Source organism: Notamacropus eugenii, chromosome 2 (assembly GCF_028372415.1).
Source record: "Notamacropus eugenii isolate mMacEug1 chromosome 2, mMacEug1.pri_v2, whole genome shotgun sequence".
Lineage (NCBI taxonomy): Eukaryota > Metazoa > Chordata > Mammalia > Diprotodontia > Macropodidae > Notamacropus > Notamacropus eugenii.
This window is the reverse complement of record NC_092873.1, coordinates 345,349,981-345,367,816: the sequence shown is the minus strand read 5'-3', so window position 1 is coordinate 345,367,816 and position 17,836 is coordinate 345,349,981. Positions and strand designations below refer to the sequence as shown.

The following is a 17,836-nucleotide window of genomic DNA, read 5'->3' as shown; positions in this document are numbered from 1 at the left end:
CAGATGATTTCAGGGGCAATCAGTCACTTTACAGAAGGGGTTCTCTGCTTTAGGAGAGAATGTTCCCTGTAGTTTTCCTTTAAATAGCAAGACCCTCTCTTCTCCTAGAATACTGAAGTATTTGTTTATAGATAGGACAGGTTTGTCTCCCTTCAAAATAACCTAACAGGACATTTCCCGTGAATAGAAAAGAATTTCAGAGCTGAAAGTAATCTCAGAGACCTTGACCAATTCCACCTAATGTTAGAGGGGAAGAAATTGAGACCAGAAAAGGGAAGTGACTTGCTCAAAGTCACATGGATAATCAATAGCAGATAGAGCTAGGATTTAAACCCAGGCCTTCTTTTTTCTAAATCCAGCGTTACGATGAAAATCCCCTGGGACATTAGGATTATAATGTATGGTTTCCCAAAGAAGCCTCAGAGATACATAATAAATGATAAAGAAATGATACCAACTCAACAAGTTATTAAGTGCCTACTATGTGCTAGGTGTGCAGCTAGGTGATGCATTAGATAGAGAGCCAGACCTGGGGTCTGGAATACCTGAATTCAAATCTGGTCTCAGACACTTACTAACTGTGTGACCCTGGGCAAGTCACTTAACCCTATTTCCCTCAGTGTCCTCATCAATAAAATGAGATGGAGAAGAAAATGACAAAACATTGCAGTATCTTTGCCAAGAAAACCCCAAATGGGATCATGAAGAGTCAAACATGACTGAAATGACTGAACAACAATATGTACTAGGTACTGTGCTAAGAGACAGGGTTCCTTGTAGAAAGGCAAAAATAGTTCCTTCCTTCAAGGAGGTCATAGTCTAGTGAGGGACACAATCTGAAAGCAACTATGTACAAATAAAAAAGAGAGAATAAATTGGAGATAATCTGAGGGGGGAGGCATTCGGGGGATCAACCCTGCAGAGGGTTGAGATTTGAAAGGAGCCAGGAAGTGTGTGCTTTTTAAAGTCACTCTCCATTTTATTTCCAGGTGAACTGGGCCAATTTCATTAGTGACTTTCCTTAAAAGAAATGACATGTAAGGTAGGATGCAGTTTTCCCTCAAGAAACAGAAAAGCAACAGAGAGACAATAGTGCCATGGAAATAGAGTGATCAGGAATGAACAGGGTTTCTCCATCTCCCATGCTCTGGTCCCTTACCTATACTCAGTACCAAACCCTCTGAACCACACTCATTTGCTGCTTGACAGATCTGGGTACAGGGATGGAGAGAGATAGATGAAAGGGTCAAGAACTGCCGCCTGCAGAAAACTCATCTGAAACAGACAGGATTGGATATCCTAAAGAAAAACACTAGTGGAAGTCTGAGGACCTATGTTCAAATTTCAGTTCTGTCCCTTACCTTAGAAAAGATAATAGCAATTAATAATAAACTTCCATTTCTATGATGATTTAAGGTTTGCAAACAATTTCCAAACAGTAGTCCTATGTGGAAGACAATGTAAGTGTGATTATACCCATTTTACAGATAAGAAAACTGAGCCTAGGAGAAGTTAAGCAACTAGTCCACGATCATACAGCTGGTCAGTATCTGAAGTGGGATTCCAACCTAGATCTCTATACTCCAGAGACCTTTGGGCTGCACTTTCTACTGTAGCTTATGTTTTGAAATAATACTTGTAAAGACTTAGCACAGTGCCAAGCACATAGTAGGTGCTATATGAATGTTTCCTCTCCCTTCTCTTCCCATCATTCACCCTTCTTGGCAAGCTGCTTCACAGAAGCCACATTCCTTCTCTTGGTCTCAGTTTTCTTGCATGTAAAATAAAGAGATTGGACTCTATCTCTAAGGTCTTCCTTCCAGCTCTATATGCTATGACTCATTGAACTTAGACATGATTTTTCTAGGAACACATTTGCTGTGGAAAAGGGGGCAGATATGTTCTTAGTTATCTAGTTCTTAGCCCTTCATGTAGGGGTAAAGATAGTCCATCTCCAACTCAGGCATTTTCACTGACCATCTCCCATGTCTGGAAATTATTTCCTTCTCATCACCACCTCCTAACTTTCTCAAATTTTCAGTTCCAGTCTCGACTTCTGCAAGACCCCAATCCTGGTCCTCCTTGATCTTAGTGCCTTCCCTCTGATATTGTCTATACACAGTTGTTTTCTTATTGCCTCTCCCATTAGCTTCTTGACTGCAGTGACTGTTTTTTGCCTTTCTTTATAGCTTGAGTTCTTAGCACATAGTAGGCACTTAATAAATGTGTGTTGACTTGACTTATAGAGGCCACTATAAGGGGCTTCCAGAAGTCATCAGGAGGTCCAAAGAAATCTTTAATCTCATTAAAAAAGCTATTGTGTGTGTGTCTATGTATGTGTGTCTGTGCATCTGTGTGTGTGTATTCTTCACAGCCTTCCAGTGGTAGGCAAAAGAGATTCATGTCTTAATTTCCAAGTGTTTCATTCCTTATCTAAGATACCTTTTTCCCTAGTTGTAAAAACAAAAGCAAAAAACTTGTCCTTTGATTCACAGCTGGATGATGGGCTGAGCCATTGCAGAATCTCAATAGGGTGGGGTAAATATATTTGTAGATTGGACTTTTATGTTGGAATTTAGAGCAGCAGTCTAAGACTTGACCATTCTGTCCCAAGTGCTTCCGAATCCAAGGCCATGACCCAGCAGAACGAGTGAAGTGGTCAGAGGCCCAGCATATGTGTGAACAACAGGGAGCCCAGCTGGCCACTATAGCTAATCCCCTGGAACAAGGTAAAGACTGGTTAAATACATCTGTCCATCCCACTGTATTCTAAAACAAACTGCTATTTTTTTTAACTAATAAATGTTTATTTTCTCTCAAAACCTTTGTAACATCATAATCAAGTAAAGCAAATTCCCATAATGGCTAGGTCCAAAAATGGATGTCTGGTTCTGCATGTTGAGTCTATTGCCTCTGTCTGTCAGTGGGAAGTGTTCTTCATTGGTTCTCTGAAATTGTGCTTGGTCATTGAGTTGATCAGAATTCTTTAGTCTTTCCTAAGTGTTCATTTTTACAAGTTTTTGGAATAAATTGTTCTACTGCTCCTACTCACTTTATTCTGTATCAAGTTTAATAGCATAGCCCCTTACAGGATAATACTATTTCATGACATTCATATATAATATTTTGTTCAGTCATTTCCTAGTTGATGAGCATCCTTTAGTTTCCAGTTCTTTGCCACTACAAAAAGAGTGACTATACATGTTTTTGTATATATGGGTCTTTTCCCTCATTTTAAAAAAATCTTTTGTATACTGGGTCAAAGGGTATAATAATTTCAAATTGATTTTTAGACTCATTCACAGCTCCACCAATAGTACCTCTTTTTCCATAGCCTTTCCAGCATTTGCCATTTTTCATTTTTGTGAACTTTGCCAACCTGATGGGTATGAGGTAGAACCTCGGAATTTCTTCAGTTTGCATTTCTCTAATTATTAGTGATTTGCAACATATTTTTTTCATATGGCTGTTGATTCCATACCACTGCAACTTCAGTGCCATTCCCTCCATCAGCCTTGGACACCACGTCTGTCATTGTTGCTGGCATCATCTCTCATGCTGCTTTTTTTCGTATTACTGTTAGATAATCCCTGGACTTCATAGCTGTATCATCTGCCCCTGTCTGGAAAGGGTGTGGGTATAGTGGTATTCATAATGGAATGGAAATGGTGGTGGTGGTGGGCCTTCCTATCTCCAGTAGGGGACCCATAGGGTCACATGGAGGAAGGCTGGAGATGACCAAGGAGGGGAAATCACTTCTGATTGCTTCCCGATTACTACTCCATGCCCATCTCTTCCATTCACTGCCTGTGCTCCTTGTTTCTGCAGCCTTCATCACTGCCAGCCTGCTCAATGTGACCTTCGATATCTGGATTGGCCTCCATGCTACCCAGAAAGAGTTTCAGTGGGTGGGGCAAGAACCTATGCTCTATGGGAACTGGGCACCTGGGGAGCCCTCAGGGCACAGCGACTCTACTAGTGGTGACAAACCAGTAAGAACTGCTTCACTTCCTGTCAAAAATACATTCATCAATGAGATTTCCTTTCCCTTCTCTTCTCCATGACCCTACTCCTACCCCACCTTCAGCTCTGATTGCAGCCTTTGGAAAAACATTGGCACAGGGATATAGAGGGGACCACTTTAGCCCGGGGCCATGGGTAGGGCACCTCCTGAGCTCCCTGACCTTCCTTTCCCCCCATGTCCAGACCAACTGTGTTGTCATCGGACACAGCTCCTCTCCCCACTTCACTGGCCGCTGGGATGATAGGAATTGCCTAGAGGAGACACATGGTTTCATCTGCCAGAGGGGCACAGGTAACTTTAGTCAATTTATTTTTTTAATGAAAAAAATTTTTTATTTTAAACTTAAAAAACATCAATGGAAAAAAGAGAGTTGTGCTTGAAACCTCCTATCTTTATTATGCATGACTGGTTTTACTTTTAAAGTACATAATAAATTAAACCTCTAGCTTTCAAAACTGCTGTGCTTTTTTAATGCTTTTTCCTGGACTTTTGTTTTCTGCATTTAAAAAAAAATGTGTCTCAATGACCTTCTTTTTTCTTTTCCTTCCCCTCTCTTCCTCTTCTTTCTCCTCTCCTTCCTTTCCCTTCCCCATATTCATATCTCCACTCACCGTTCCTCCTCTCCATTGAAAAAGGAAAAACCAAGCCTTTGTAACATATATGCTTAGTCAAGCAAAACAAATTCCCACGTTGCCTGCATCCAGAAATGTCTTATTCTGATCTTGAGTCCATCACCCCTCTGTCAAGAGGTGGGTGCCAGATTTCATTATCAGTCCTCTGGAATCATAGTTAGTCATTGCATTGAGGTCAAAATTCTCTTCTAATAACACAGAATTTTATAGGAAACCTGCTGAGTGTTCAGTACTGTGCAGTGATGTATCCTTGCCCTCACAGAACTTACTTAGTTGGAGAAGTAGGACACACACACACACTCACACACACACACACACACGTTCTTCTCCACCTTCTGAGCCATCAGACTGGTATCATCTGGATATCTGAGATTGTTGATATTTCTGCTGAGAAGCTTAATTATGGCTTTTGACTCATCCAGCCTGGCATTTTGCATGATGTACTCTGCATATAAGTTAAATAAATAAGGTGATAATTCACAGGTTTGTTGTACTTCTTTCCCAATCCTGAATCAATTAGTTGTTCCATATTTGGTTCTAATTATTGCTTCCTGACCCTCATGCAAGTTCCTCAGGAGACAAATAAGATGATCTGGTATTCTCATCTCTTTGAGGACTTGTCACAATTTGTTGTGATGCACACAAAGGCTTTAGTGTAGCCAGGGAAGCAGAAGTAGATGTTTTTCTGGAACTCCCTTGCTTTCTCCATATCCAGTTAATTTTGGCAATTTGGTCTTTTCAAAAACCCCCCTGCTCTTCTAGTAATTCTTGGGTCACATATTACTGAAGCCTACCTTGCAGAATCTTAAGCATAACCTTGTTGACATGTGAAATGAATGCAATTGCTTGGTCATTTGAATATTCCTAGGCATCATCCTTCTTTAGGATTGGGATGTAAACTGATCGTTTCCAATCCAGTAGCCACTGCTGAGTTCTCCAAATTTACTAGCATAGTGAGTGCAGCACTTTAACGGTGTCATCTTTTAGGATGTTAAATAGCTCAGCTGGAATTCTCTCATCACCTCCACTAGCATTATTGTTAGCTGGTTGACTTAATCCTCCAGGATGTCTGACTCTCGGTAGGTAATTGTGCCATGGTGGTTATCAGGGATGGTAAGATCTTTCCTGTGTAGTTCTTTTGTGTATTCTTGCCACCTATTCTTAATCTCTTCCACTTCTGTTAAGTTCCTACATTTTTGTCTTTTATATGATAAAAAATATAATGTTTCATTTTTGCATGAAACATTCCTTTGATATCTCTCATTTTCCTGAAGACGTCTCTTGTCTTTCCTGGTCTGTTGTTTTCTTCTATTTCCTTTCATTGTTCATTTAAGAAAACAGTAAACAATCAGTACCAGATGATGGAGACAGAAGCCCACTGGAGCTTAGGAGGAGAAAGAGATTGCCTTGTGGTCACAGGAGAAGGGGTTCTCCTGGACTACCTTTCCCAGTGTCTAACATAGTGCTTGCTTGATAAATGTTTATGGAATGAATGAATGAATGAAGATGAATATCTTCATGGAGGAGATGGAGTTTAAACTAATGCAAGGGTCCAGTGACTTTCCTTTGAAAAAAGTCAGTGGCTCTGTCTTGCCTATAGGGTTAAATACAAACTCTAGAGCCTGAAACTCAGGGTCCTCAATGATCTGACCCAGGATCACCTTTCTGGCTTCATATTTCTTCCCTTCAGACACATGCAACTACACTTCTCCCTTCACCCCCTTGAGAGTAGGGTCTATCTTATTTTTCAACTTCACATCCTCAAGTCTTAGCATTGTGCCTTGCATACAGTAGCCACTTAATGAATGTTTGCTGAATTCAGGTGAGTCTCAAAAAATGGGGAGGATTTAAAAGGGGGGAGAGGAAAGAGAATGTTTCAAGAGCAGGAATGATGTGCACCATTGATGTCAAACTCAAAAAGAAATGGTCCTATCTAAGGATCCCTGCAGGGGAAAACCACATATTAGCATTATCTATGTTTTGTTTCATTTTAATTTATTTTTATTACTTATTTTTAAATTACATTTTAATCTGGTTTGGGTAGCACTCAGGAGCGTTAGGTACCCCATACAGTGGGCTGTGTTTGACACCTCTGATGTGGACAAAAGTACAGAGGTAGGAGAACCCTTTAGTCAGACCTTTCCCACAGGGGATCGTTCTGTTCTGTCAAGGGGAGAACCTTCTCGCTGGGAATAGGGCTGCAGCCCGTGAGAATCCCTCTGACAGCACCCTCTGTAGCCCCAGCCCAGGATGGGCCTGGTTCACCTAGAGCAGACTATACTGAGCCTCTTTCTTCTTGCAGATTCTTCACTGACCCCCTCTCCAGATGCCTTACCCCCTGCTCCAGGCACTGAGATCTCCTACCACAACAGTGTCTTCCGGATACTGCAGAAGCCTCTTCGCTGGCATGATGCCCTCCTGCTCTGTGAGAGCCTAAACACCAGCCTAGCTGAAGTGGACAACCCCTACACCCAGGCCTTCTTGACCCAGGCTGCCCGTAGCCTGCACACTCCACTCTGGATTGGGCTGTCAGATGAGGAGGTAGGGGATTCCTATGTCCCCCATCCTAAAGGGGACATAGTAATTCCTGATCTACGACCTACTTCACCATCCCCTTCCTTTGCCTCTTTGTCATCTCTCTCTCTGCATTGCTCTATGTAGGGCTCCCGACGTTACTCATGGGTGCTGGATGAGCTCAGCTATGCAAATTGGAAGGATGGAGAGCCCCAGCTGCCTGGGGGTTGTGGCTACTTGGATGTGGATGGGACCTGGAGAACAACCAGCTGTGACACCAAACTTCAAGGGGCTGTGTGTGGGGTCAGGCAAGGTCTGTATAAGGACAGGACAAAGGAGGGGAGAGGCCAGGGGGAGGGCAGAAGAGAAAAATAGACATATCCCTAGGCAAGGTATTCCCTGGGCAATAGGGTATCCTTGCGACCCACAGACACTTTGAAACTCAGACCCTCTTTACTCTCTTTCTCCCAACTCCCATCTGTGTCCCCATGGGCAGAATTCCAACTCCCTCGAAGGGTGAGCCACTGTCCCCATGCCCTGGCTGACTCGGCATGGATTCCCTTTCGGGAACACTGCTACTCTTTCCACATGGAGCTGATGTTGGGCCACAAGGAGGCGCTTCAGCGCTGTCAGAAAGGTGAGTCAGCTCCACCTCCCTATGGAAACTCAAAGTCAGAAATGTCACCATTTTCCTCAGCCTCACTCCATCTAAGAATCCCCTCCACAGTCACCTAGCCTTTATCTGAAGACTTCCAATGATGGAAACTCACCACACCTCCTCAGGATGTCTGTTTCATTGGAAATGGATCCAACTGATGATCCCCAAACCTTCTATTTTTCAAGATAAATAACCCCAGTTCCCTCAGCTGTTACTTGTATGATCTTGTTTCAAGATCCCACACCATCTTCTGGACACTGTAGCCTGTCAGACAGAGAACCCAGGACTCAGTCCTCCATATGTTGTCTGATGAGGGGAGGACTTCCCTTCCTCCGGGTACTACATTTATTAATAATGCAGCCAACAATACTTACATTTTTAGTAGCCACATCAAACCATTAGCTTATATTGATTGAATTGTGGTCCACTAAGGCCCTTTAGTCTTAATGTCAATCATCTGATTTGGTTCTCTTCACACACCTGGGAGGAAGGCAAAACAAATCAGACAAGTGATTCAGTAGAAAAGCAGAGAAAGGTTCTGGGGTAGAGGACAAGGGAAGCTTCACTTGAATTCCAAGGAATTGAGATCAAATCTCAGCTCCTCTGCTTACTTCCTATGTGACCTTCTATAGCTATCTCTTTCACTGGGCTCCATTTAGCTCATCCTACTGAGAAGGTGCTTTAGGTGAAGGGCTCTTAACTTGGAGTCAATGAATTCGTTCATTTTGATAACTATTTCAATACAACTGGTTTCCTTTGTAATTCTATGTATTTTATTTTACGCACAACCAGGCCCCTATTAGGGCAAATAAAGAATCCAAGGGAATTAGAACTGCATATTTCCACAGGGCCAGAACCAATCACCACAGTTTACAAAATTATAACTTTCAAAGTGTGAATTCATATACATGCAACCACTTCGCAGCCATGTTTGCACTAATTGCAACTTATAAAACATTTTTCTAAGGAGCTGTCCATAGGCTTCACCAGACTGCCTTGTAAAATGAGTCAATGACATTGAAAAAATGGTTAAGAATCTTGGGACTAGCTGGTCTCTAAGATTTCTTCTAGTTCTTTAATATACTGTGATTCTGATTAGGACCCATGTCTCCTATCTCTCAGTCCAATGCTATGTACCATACCCACATACCCACATCACACTGCCTGCCTCCTCCTCCTCCTTTCTCAGCCCTAAACCTTCAAACAGCCACTGGAAATCTTTCTCATCTTTCACTGGTAATCCCCCAGTGACCTTAGCCAAAATGACCACCCTTCTCAAGTCAGTCTTCATCTGAGGACGAGACTTTGGGGTTGGGGTTGGGGATACAGGAAGCCCTTGGTGGGTACTAGAAGTTTGCTTAGTAGAGATGTCATGTAGTAACTGCCTTCATGTACTTCCCCAGTGGGTGGGACCATCTTGTCGATCATGGATGAGATGGAGAATGTTTTTGTCTGGGAACACATGCAAAGTACAGAAGGACAAAGTGGAGGAGCCTGGCTAGGCATGAACTTTAACCCCAAAGGTGAGTGAGGCACAGGGGAGGCCACTGTTGTTGGGAGTAGAGAAGGAAGACAAGGATAATGCTTTAGTCATGAAAGGGAAAAACCAAAAGACTATGGATCTCCTTCAACCCTCAGAAAACTAAGTACAGGCAGCAAGGGAGATGGCAGGCACTAAGGGGAATTTTTCTAAGATAACTCCTAGGCTGTTCTTGTAATTATATTTTGTGATATCTAGTTCAGGAGTCATCAGGCCATTGTTGGGGTGTTATGGGGACATATGAAGGGTCCAAGGGCCAAATCCCAGTTCCTTTCCATTCTATTTTTACTGTATTTATTATATTATATTACATTATATTATTATCTAATAAAATAGGATAGGATATATTATATTAGGATAATTGTACTGGAATATATTAAATAATAGGATCTATTATATCACATTTAATGTATTATATCTTAACATTATCTTATATTATGCTATAGTTATAACTAAGCCCACAGCTCAGATTTCAGTCTCCCCTCCTCCCCTCTCCAATTCTAAGTTACCAATGGTTTCATTTGGTCTTTCTACATAGGGGGTACTTTGGTCTGGCATGACAACACAGCAGTCAACTACTCAAACTGGGGTCCCCCAGGCTTGGGACCCAGCATGCTAAGTCACAACAGCTGCTACTGGATTCAGAGCAGTAGTGGTCTTTGGCGTCCTGGAGGGTGTACCAACATCACCATGGGTGTTGTCTGCAAGCTCCCCCAGGGTGAGTGATCTCCTTTCTCTCCCCACTCTCAACAGAGACACCTCTCCTACATACATTGCAGCCACTGGAAGTGCAGGAAAGTGTGTGTGTGTGTGTGTGTGTGTGTGTGTGTGTAAATGCTCCACAATCTGCAGATGGACACTACGGCTGGAGACCCCAGGGAGAGAGTGGAGACAGCCAGGGCTGCTGGGATCTATTGACATGATCTCCCCATTTTATGGTTCTTCCTCTGCCCCACTTCCCATCTCTCTTCTGAAGCCCAGCAGCATTTCACGAGAGGAAGCCACTGGCAATCTAGCCTAACTCAGACCTTAAAGAGAGTCTTGTTTGATATGTGTACGATACCTCCTTGTTATCAGTAGGAGTATGTTCATGCCCCGTTCCTTCCACCAGGCTGGAAGCCCCTTGAGAAAATCAACTGAGTCTTATTCTTTATATTCTCCATAGTGCCCAGTACAGGCAGGGCCTTGTCTTAGGTGGCCAGGGGCTCCGCATTTGTTGATTGATTTGCTGTGTCTTTCTCTTTTTTCCTCTCACCTTTGTAGTTAAAGAGGGCAGCTTCTCCTCCTCAGGTAAGCAGAGTCTAGACGGTAAGGCTTCTTCTCCTGGCCCAGGAGAGGAAAAACTCTGTGAGCCATGGGGGCATGGGAAGAACTGAGGAGCCCTCAGCACAGAATAGGCTGAAGGGGCCCAAGGTTTCTAAGGAAGGGAGGAGGAAGGGGTCTGAGACTCAAGGGTTGAGTGGCTTATCCCCTCTCTGGGCAGCACTGCAGGAGAACCCAACAGCCTTGGTGGTGGTGGTGCTGGCAGCCTTGGCGCTCATGGGCCTCTTGGCTGTGGCTGCCCTCTTGTACAAGCGCCGGCGCAATCCTGACCGAGGGGCCTTTGAGAGTGCCCGCTACAGTCGCAGCTCCTCTGGCCCTGGGGAGGTGGCCGAGAAGAACATACTGGTGTCTGACATGGAGATGAATGAGCAGCAAGACTAGAGCTTGGGGGCCGTGTCGGGAGGGGGGGGCTGGGCGGGGGGCAGGGCAGGGCCAGGGGAGGAGGCTGAGTGGGAGACTGCCCAGTCTGTCCAGCTGTGTGATTGGAGAGCTGAGCAGGGACTCTGGGCAAGCGCAGTGCAGAGTGGAGAGCTGGGCTGAGGGCGGCTGCTGATTTTGCTGGACACAGCATCATGGGGCTCCCCTTTTCAGAGGGCTGTGGCATCCTGAGGGGTGTGAACCTCCATCCTGAGGGAAGCAAGAAAGGGAACAGGGGTAGATGCTGCTCAGAGCCGGGGGCTTTGCCTATCCTTTGTGCCTGTTTCCCCCTTAGTCTCAGTCTTACCCACTATCACCTCTTTGGTCTGTAATGTCTTTGGCACCTTCTTCCCAGTTCCTCAGGCAGCTCTCAGTGACCTCCATCCCTCCAGGCTCCCTGTTCCTTCCTAGTCTCCTTCCCTACCACAAACCCACTATCACCCTCTAGCTATATCAAGTTTCAGGGGAGAGGGAGGCCTCCATCTCTGTCTGGCCAGTCACTGCTGGATTTTCTGTAGGTCTGATCCCCAGAAATGCTGGAGCCACTTCTCTTGCCCTCCCTCATTTGTTTAGAGAATCCTGGGGAGAAGTACAGAAGAAAGCCTTCTGGCCAGAGGTGCACTGACCCCTAGAACACAGGCCTCTGCACAACCCAGGTTTAGAATGATGGATGGGGTAGCAGTGGATTGAGCTGTCTGGCCATGAGGCTCAGCCCCTATAACCAAGCAGCAGTCCAAGGCAGTGATTTCTACCTACTGGGAGGGGTCTACATTGGGGTAAGGGTTTGGGGAGAGAGTTGCTGAGAGACCGACTGAAGGGACTGCTGCACTGGGCACCTTGATCAGCTCCACGCTCACAGAGCTGGGCTGAACTAAACTGGAGGCAGCTCCTGCAGGTCGGGGGACGGCCTCACTCTAGGGAACCAGTCCCCCATGGGGACTGAAGTAAGCTCTTTATCTTCTCCAACCCTGGTTCTCATGGCAGGTTTGGGGGTGGGGTGGGGGTAGAGCAACAATTCCACTAGTCCTGGGGGAGGGACTGGCTGGGAATATCAGAGAGGGGAAGAGCTGGTTTTCTGTGAGGTTGAAGGTTCTAGGATGAGAGCCCTGGACCCACGTATGGTGCCTGACATATGCTGTCCAGTGGAACAGAGAGAAATGGTTCCAGAACTTTCTCAAGAGATGCTGGGGCCAGTTCAGCTCAGCTCAGGAGATTCCATCCAGCTATCTTTCAAAGTATCAATTGCAAGTGACAAGAATCCCAGGAAGGCTCAAGCTGGGCCTGGTTACTACAGGCACAGGACAATGTGAACATGGACTCAAGGACACGGTCACTTTTTTGTAGTTTTTAATTTTTTAAAAAAGACATTTCATTGTTTCTTAAAAAAAATAAAAGACCTTCAAGAGACTTGAAAAATGAACTTCCTTGTTTCTGTCATGATAAGGGTTTCCTGTGGAACCAGGTCCTTTCCAATCAGTTTCTTAAATGAGGCCAACTGCCTGATTATCACATTAAATGAGATAGCATTTCTAAAGCACCTTATAAACCTTAATGTGTATATGCTAGCTATTATCATCATCAGGCTTTAAAACACCACCTTTTTGGAGCTCATATGAACTCTGGAGCTATTTGCTTCTCTTTTCTGCTTTCTAGAACTCTTGAGAATGCAAAATCATTCTTGCCTCCTTCCCATGGGGATGCCCTTTTCTGGGACTGCTCAACTACAAGGAGGTTGGGCTAGAATGCCTTTGAAGATTCCTTCCTGCTCTCAGTTATGCCATAAAGGCAGCTGGGGGAATCATATACAGGGTTATGCTGCCTCATTCTGGGCCTGTATAAGTCCTCATTCTTCATTTTCTACTTTGTACATCATTTTTGGGAGATGAACAGTTGAAAAGATCTTGCCACAGGTTTTAACTTGATCAGTTGAGACATAAAAGGTAAAACCTGCCTGGCGCTGTGGGGCAGAAAATGAAGGTTCTCTCTGCAGCCTTCCTTAGGAAGTGACTGCTTATGAGCTGCTACTGTGAACTCTATCCCTTCACCATAAGACATAGCTGCCATATTGTTCCTGAGGTTGGAGGTGCTAGCTGGGTCAAAGAGGCTAAGGTTCCTGCTTTCCCGGTGGTCTACCTTCCACCCCATACCTTGCCATGGCAAGAGCTACTATACCTTGAGTGAGGTCCTCAAGAAGAAGGAAAGGAAAGGAAGGAAAGAAGAAAGGAGGCCAGAGGGGAGGAGATTAGCTCAAAACTAAAATGATCACATGTCCTTGATTTGTCTGAATAGTCCTAGTTTTCACCTTTGTGCCCTGACTTCCCAGAAGAAAAGTTACATTAGTTCCTACCAGTAGCAGCACATCTTTGGACAAAGGACTTCTCTTCCTGAAAAGAGGAAGGAAGGAAGGAAGAAGAGAAAAAGGAAGGGAAAGGAAAGAGGAAAGGAAGATGGATGAGTGAAGCATCAAACATTTACTCTATTTTGAGGTAGACGGACATTTTTAAAAATTCAGAAAATTATAGTCAATTCTCTTAGTTTTCACAATTGGGCACTTTCCCCCACTTCTGTTCCCTGATGCTGTCACTCTTAGGGAGCAGCTACCAAAGACATGACAAGGGCCCCTTGCCTCTTTCATCTGACAGCTTAACTTCTCCCAAATTCTGGCAATGTGAATTAAAAGACTCGCTCTGACTGCCCTTTAGTGAACAATGCTGGTTTTTTCTTTTTTTTAAAAACATCAAATAATGGGAAACTGTGTAAGGGACATTTGTGACACTGTGATGTATAATTCATAGCAATGATACATATTTGAAGTAATTCTGCTGTGCGGTTTTTCCCCTGCTGAGACCAGAACAGCTGAAAAGACGGTGTTTCTGGATGCCCAGGATGCCTGAGAAGGCATCTTTCTCCACTTTTCTGTAGAAAAAAAAGTTCCAAAATTCCCACAAAAGGCCATGGGACCATGTGGTGGGTATTTCCAACTAAATGGCCTAAATCCTGGAACAAAGTGCTGAAGGACTCAGCGGTCAGAATACCTTTGCATACCTTTTCAAATTCTGATGAAATTTATAGAATCCCATCTTAAATGCCCAGAGGTTTTGTTTGTTTTCCTTTCTACTGCTTGGGCACTTAAGTACTTTGTCTCTAGCTGGAGTCAGAGGACCCAGGTTCAAATCCCACTTCTGATGCTGACTAGCGGTGTGACCTTAGGCAAGTCACATCTTCCCTAAATCTGTTTCCTCATCTGCAAAATAAGATTCAACAGATAATAGCCTCAGAAGTCCTTTCCAGTTCTAAAGATCCTATGAGTCTAAGTTTATTTTCAAAATAAAAGCTTATTTTCCCATGGCATTCCAAAGGTCTCATGTTGTGTGCAAAACAATCAACCTGAGATTTTCAGAATTCCTTTTACAACCTAATGAAGTTTTCAACCTCCATCATGCCTATTCTAGGAGGCTAACAGGTTGTATCAATATTCAAAAGATGTCACTTTGTTTTTATGTGTTCTCAGGGAGAATAGACTGTCTGGCTGAAAGAAGATCATTTTTTAAAGTTTTATCTTCTTTGTAATTAACTGTATGACAGGCCTTGTTCTGTCATTCAGATGACAGAACAAATGAGGTTGATTGTGGAATAATTTTAACTAGAATCCTCCTAAATAAATTTTCATAAGTTCCTTTTGGCCCCACAATTTAGTCTGAGCACCTTTTAAAAATAAAAGCCTGTACTCTAAGCAGAAGTGGGGAGAGGTAATAAAGGGGTTGCCATGGCAGCAGGTAGCAGTCGGGGCTGAAAGTCCAAACGGTCAGTGTGGGGATGAGGGAACTTGGGAGAAAGCACCCTCTGAGTCTGGGTCTTGGCCAGATGTGCAGGAGACTCTTCTCCTCCACCCTCCTCCCCACATTATTATCTCCATTTAATCTTTCTCCTCCCTCCCTTTTCTTTCCCGTTTCTTCTCCTTTGCTCCACACTCTCTCTCCCCACAGCACACACAAACACTCTTCTGTTTCTCCCCCACTTTACTTTCTGTGGCTTTTCCTTATCCTAGGCTATGTCTTCAGGCCCACAATCATAAAATTATGATTCTGGGAAATGAGAATTCTTAGTGCTTCCTCCTAATGCCTAGCATCCATTCAATGGCCTTTTCTCAATCCTCATACTTCCTGACCTCTCTGCAACAGTTGACACTGTCACCTCCCCTCTCCTCCTAGACATTCTTTTCTGCATTTTAGTGAGACTTTTCTTTCCTTTTACTTAATCAGCTTCAATATGCCTACTAAGTATGGCTGTTTCCCAAGGATCTGTCCTGGGCCCTCTCTTCTCTTTGTATACTTTTATTTGGTGATCTCATCAATTCCCAAAGGTTCAATTATCAACCCTAGGAATGTAACTCACAGATCTGAATATCCATCTCCAAGTATCTCTCCTGACTTCGTTGCACATCACCAACTGCCTACTGGACATTAGAATGGGCTACTTTACAGAGATCTCAAACTCTTCCAGACTTCCCAGTCTCACAGGTTCAAAACTCTGGGGCCATCCTCAATTCCTCACTCTCACACTCCATGTCTACTAATTTGCCAAATCTTATTTCCATCTCCACAATCAGTATCTCTCACACATCTTACTCCTTCTACTAACCACTCACCCATTGAGGTCCTCATCACCTCAACAGGACTACTGCAATAGTGGTCTACATACTAACTTTTCCACTGCTTCAAACCCGTCCTCGCTATAACCCCTCCTCCACACAGCCACCAGTGTATCTGACCATGTCAACCCCCCATCTAAAGAAAACCTAGTGGCTCCCCTCCTGTTTGACATTTAAAGGTCTTCACCACCTGGTCCTTTCCTAGTTTTCCAATCTCTCATAGTATGTCTCCATGCACACTATGGTTCCCCCTAACACACAATGCTCCATCTCTGTACTTTTGCACTGGCTGTTTCCTATGCCTGGAATGCTCTCCCTCCTTAGCCTGATTCTTGGCCTCCTTGGCTTCCTTCAAGATTCGGCTCAAGCATAGCCTTCTACAGGAGACCTTTTTTGGTCTCCACTGTTTCTGCTTTCCCATCCAAGTTTACCTTGCACCTGCTTTATGTGTCTTGCATGTAGTTATATATGTTACCGTTGTCTCCCCTGATAGAATGTAAGATTTCTGAAGACAGAGACTTTCACTTTTGAGTTTAGCCATCATCCTTCCTCTCTGCCCAGTGCTTAGCACAGTGGCTGGTACAGAGAAGCCCTTAATAAATATGTTGATAGAACTGTGGTGATAGCAGATCTCAAGGAAGGCCAATCCCAGAGACAGGGCTGCCAGAGACTATGGATGCATCTGGTGATGTCCCCATGTACTGAGGTCAGGGCAGAGCATGGATAAAACTTCCCCTGCCCATCACCCTTCCCTAGAAAAGAGGACACTGTAACTTGGGCTACTAGGCCAGTCAGTGCCCAGGCATCTCTAGCAGACCATTGTCAGAGATAAGTAGTCTCTCCTCAGTCCTACTGTCTGTTTTGGCTCCTTGTACTCTCTTTTGCTAGGGAGCTTCTTGAAATGTGGTTCAAACCTAGGGATCTCAAGGAGTTCTCTACTCAGGACCTTTTACACCATAGGGAGCAAAGGTTTAGGGGATAAGGATAAAAAAAAACTCTAGAGTGAACAGAACCTTAATGGGACCTCTAAGAAACTTGGGGAATGGCCACCAGCTGTGGTGGCTATCTCAGGGTTAAGATTGTTCCAGGTCACTGACCTTATAGATGCTTGTCTCTTAGGAGGTACGATGAAGCAGAAGAGGAGGGTAACTTGTGCCACCCTCTTGGGCCCTGAGCATATTTCTATGGAGACTGAAAGAAGAACTAAAATAAAGTGGGTGAATAAACTCAGTTTACTGAATGCTTGTGCCACTGCTAGATTTCCATTCAGTGTGGAGTGGAGACCTGAACAGGCTCCTTTCTGGATGGGCAGTGCCCAGGAGAGGATCCCAATATCCCACTGTGCCCACCAGGGTAGCTAAGTGTCTTCTAAGAGAGCCCACCTTCTAAGGCAAGGAAGTAGGTGACCCTGGGCAGCAGCTTCTGAGCTTAGAGATGGCAGCAAAGCCGCCAGTAGTGTTCTGGGCCGTCCCCACTGTATGTGGCGTGTTGTTGGGAGGGACTGACTGGGCAGGAGGAGGAGATAATAGGTAGGTAGCTCACTACTAGCTGTTCTGCACCATGGTATTCCAAAGCCAGTGTCAGTTGGTGTTTCTGTTTTAAAATACTCAAGCCAGACCCCAGAAAGAGACGGGTGTAAAGTACAAATGTGAACTGCATACTCATTGGTTTCTGTTTCAGTAAAAAGGAGGAAAGAAGGCACACGTGGGGAGCACAGAGAAGATAGCTGGGCAGAGGGGACCCCCACTGACATTGAGCTCCATGACCACCCTCCTTGTTAGACGAGCCGGCTGTTGCTTTGGAATACACTGTTTTCATTACCGTCTCCTGAATCCGAATCTAGAAAGCAAAGAAGATCCTCTTAGACAGTTCTGGCCACATCTACCACATAGACTAAGTGGTCTGTAGTCAGTTAACTAGCATTTACTTGCTAGCATGTACTCTGTGCCAGGCACTGCGCTGGCACTGGAAGGACTCAGTCACTAAGGCTTGTCAGTCAGATGACAAAGAGGATGTCCATCTAAACACTCATTACCCTCTGGCCCGTCCCTCCTCAGCAGCCACATTGTTATTCCAT

General features: G+C 44.4%; 2 protein-coding genes across 9 annotated transcripts in view; one reads left to right on the top strand and one right to left on the bottom strand.

Moving 5' to 3' along the window:
• Positions 1 to 11,092, top strand: part of MRC2 (mannose receptor C-type 2) — a 97,643-nt gene extending 86,551 nt beyond the window's left edge. Inside the window, exons 21-30 of the mRNA XM_072645883.1 lie at positions 2,615 to 2,729; positions 3,829 to 3,992; positions 4,207 to 4,315; positions 6,959 to 7,197; positions 7,318 to 7,483; positions 7,667 to 7,807; positions 9,232 to 9,351; positions 9,907 to 10,086; positions 10,632 to 10,658; positions 10,852 to 11,092. Of these exons, the coding sequence (XP_072501984.1) occupies positions 2,615 to 2,729; positions 3,829 to 3,992; positions 4,207 to 4,315; positions 6,959 to 7,197; positions 7,318 to 7,483; positions 7,667 to 7,807; positions 9,232 to 9,351; positions 9,907 to 10,086; positions 10,632 to 10,658; positions 10,852 to 11,072 (1,482 nt within the window). The 3' untranslated portion in view covers positions 11,073 to 11,092. The remainder of the gene's footprint in view (positions 1 to 2,614; positions 2,730 to 3,828; positions 3,993 to 4,206; positions 4,316 to 6,958; positions 7,198 to 7,317; positions 7,484 to 7,666; positions 7,808 to 9,231; positions 9,352 to 9,906; positions 10,087 to 10,631; positions 10,659 to 10,851) is intronic.
• A 1,057-nt stretch (positions 11,093 to 12,149) lies between these two features.
• MARCHF10 (membrane associated ring-CH-type finger 10) overlaps positions 12,150 to 17,836 on the bottom strand; it is a 204,559-nt gene continuing 198,872 nt past the window's right edge. For all 8 annotated transcript variants that reach the window (XM_072645887.1, XM_072645893.1, XM_072645890.1 and 5 more), the window contains one exon: positions 12,150 to 17,598. In XM_072645887.1, coding sequence (XP_072501988.1) covers positions 17,188 to 17,598 — 411 coding nt within the window. In that variant the 3' untranslated portion in view covers positions 12,150 to 17,187. The remainder of the gene's footprint in view (positions 17,599 to 17,836) is intronic.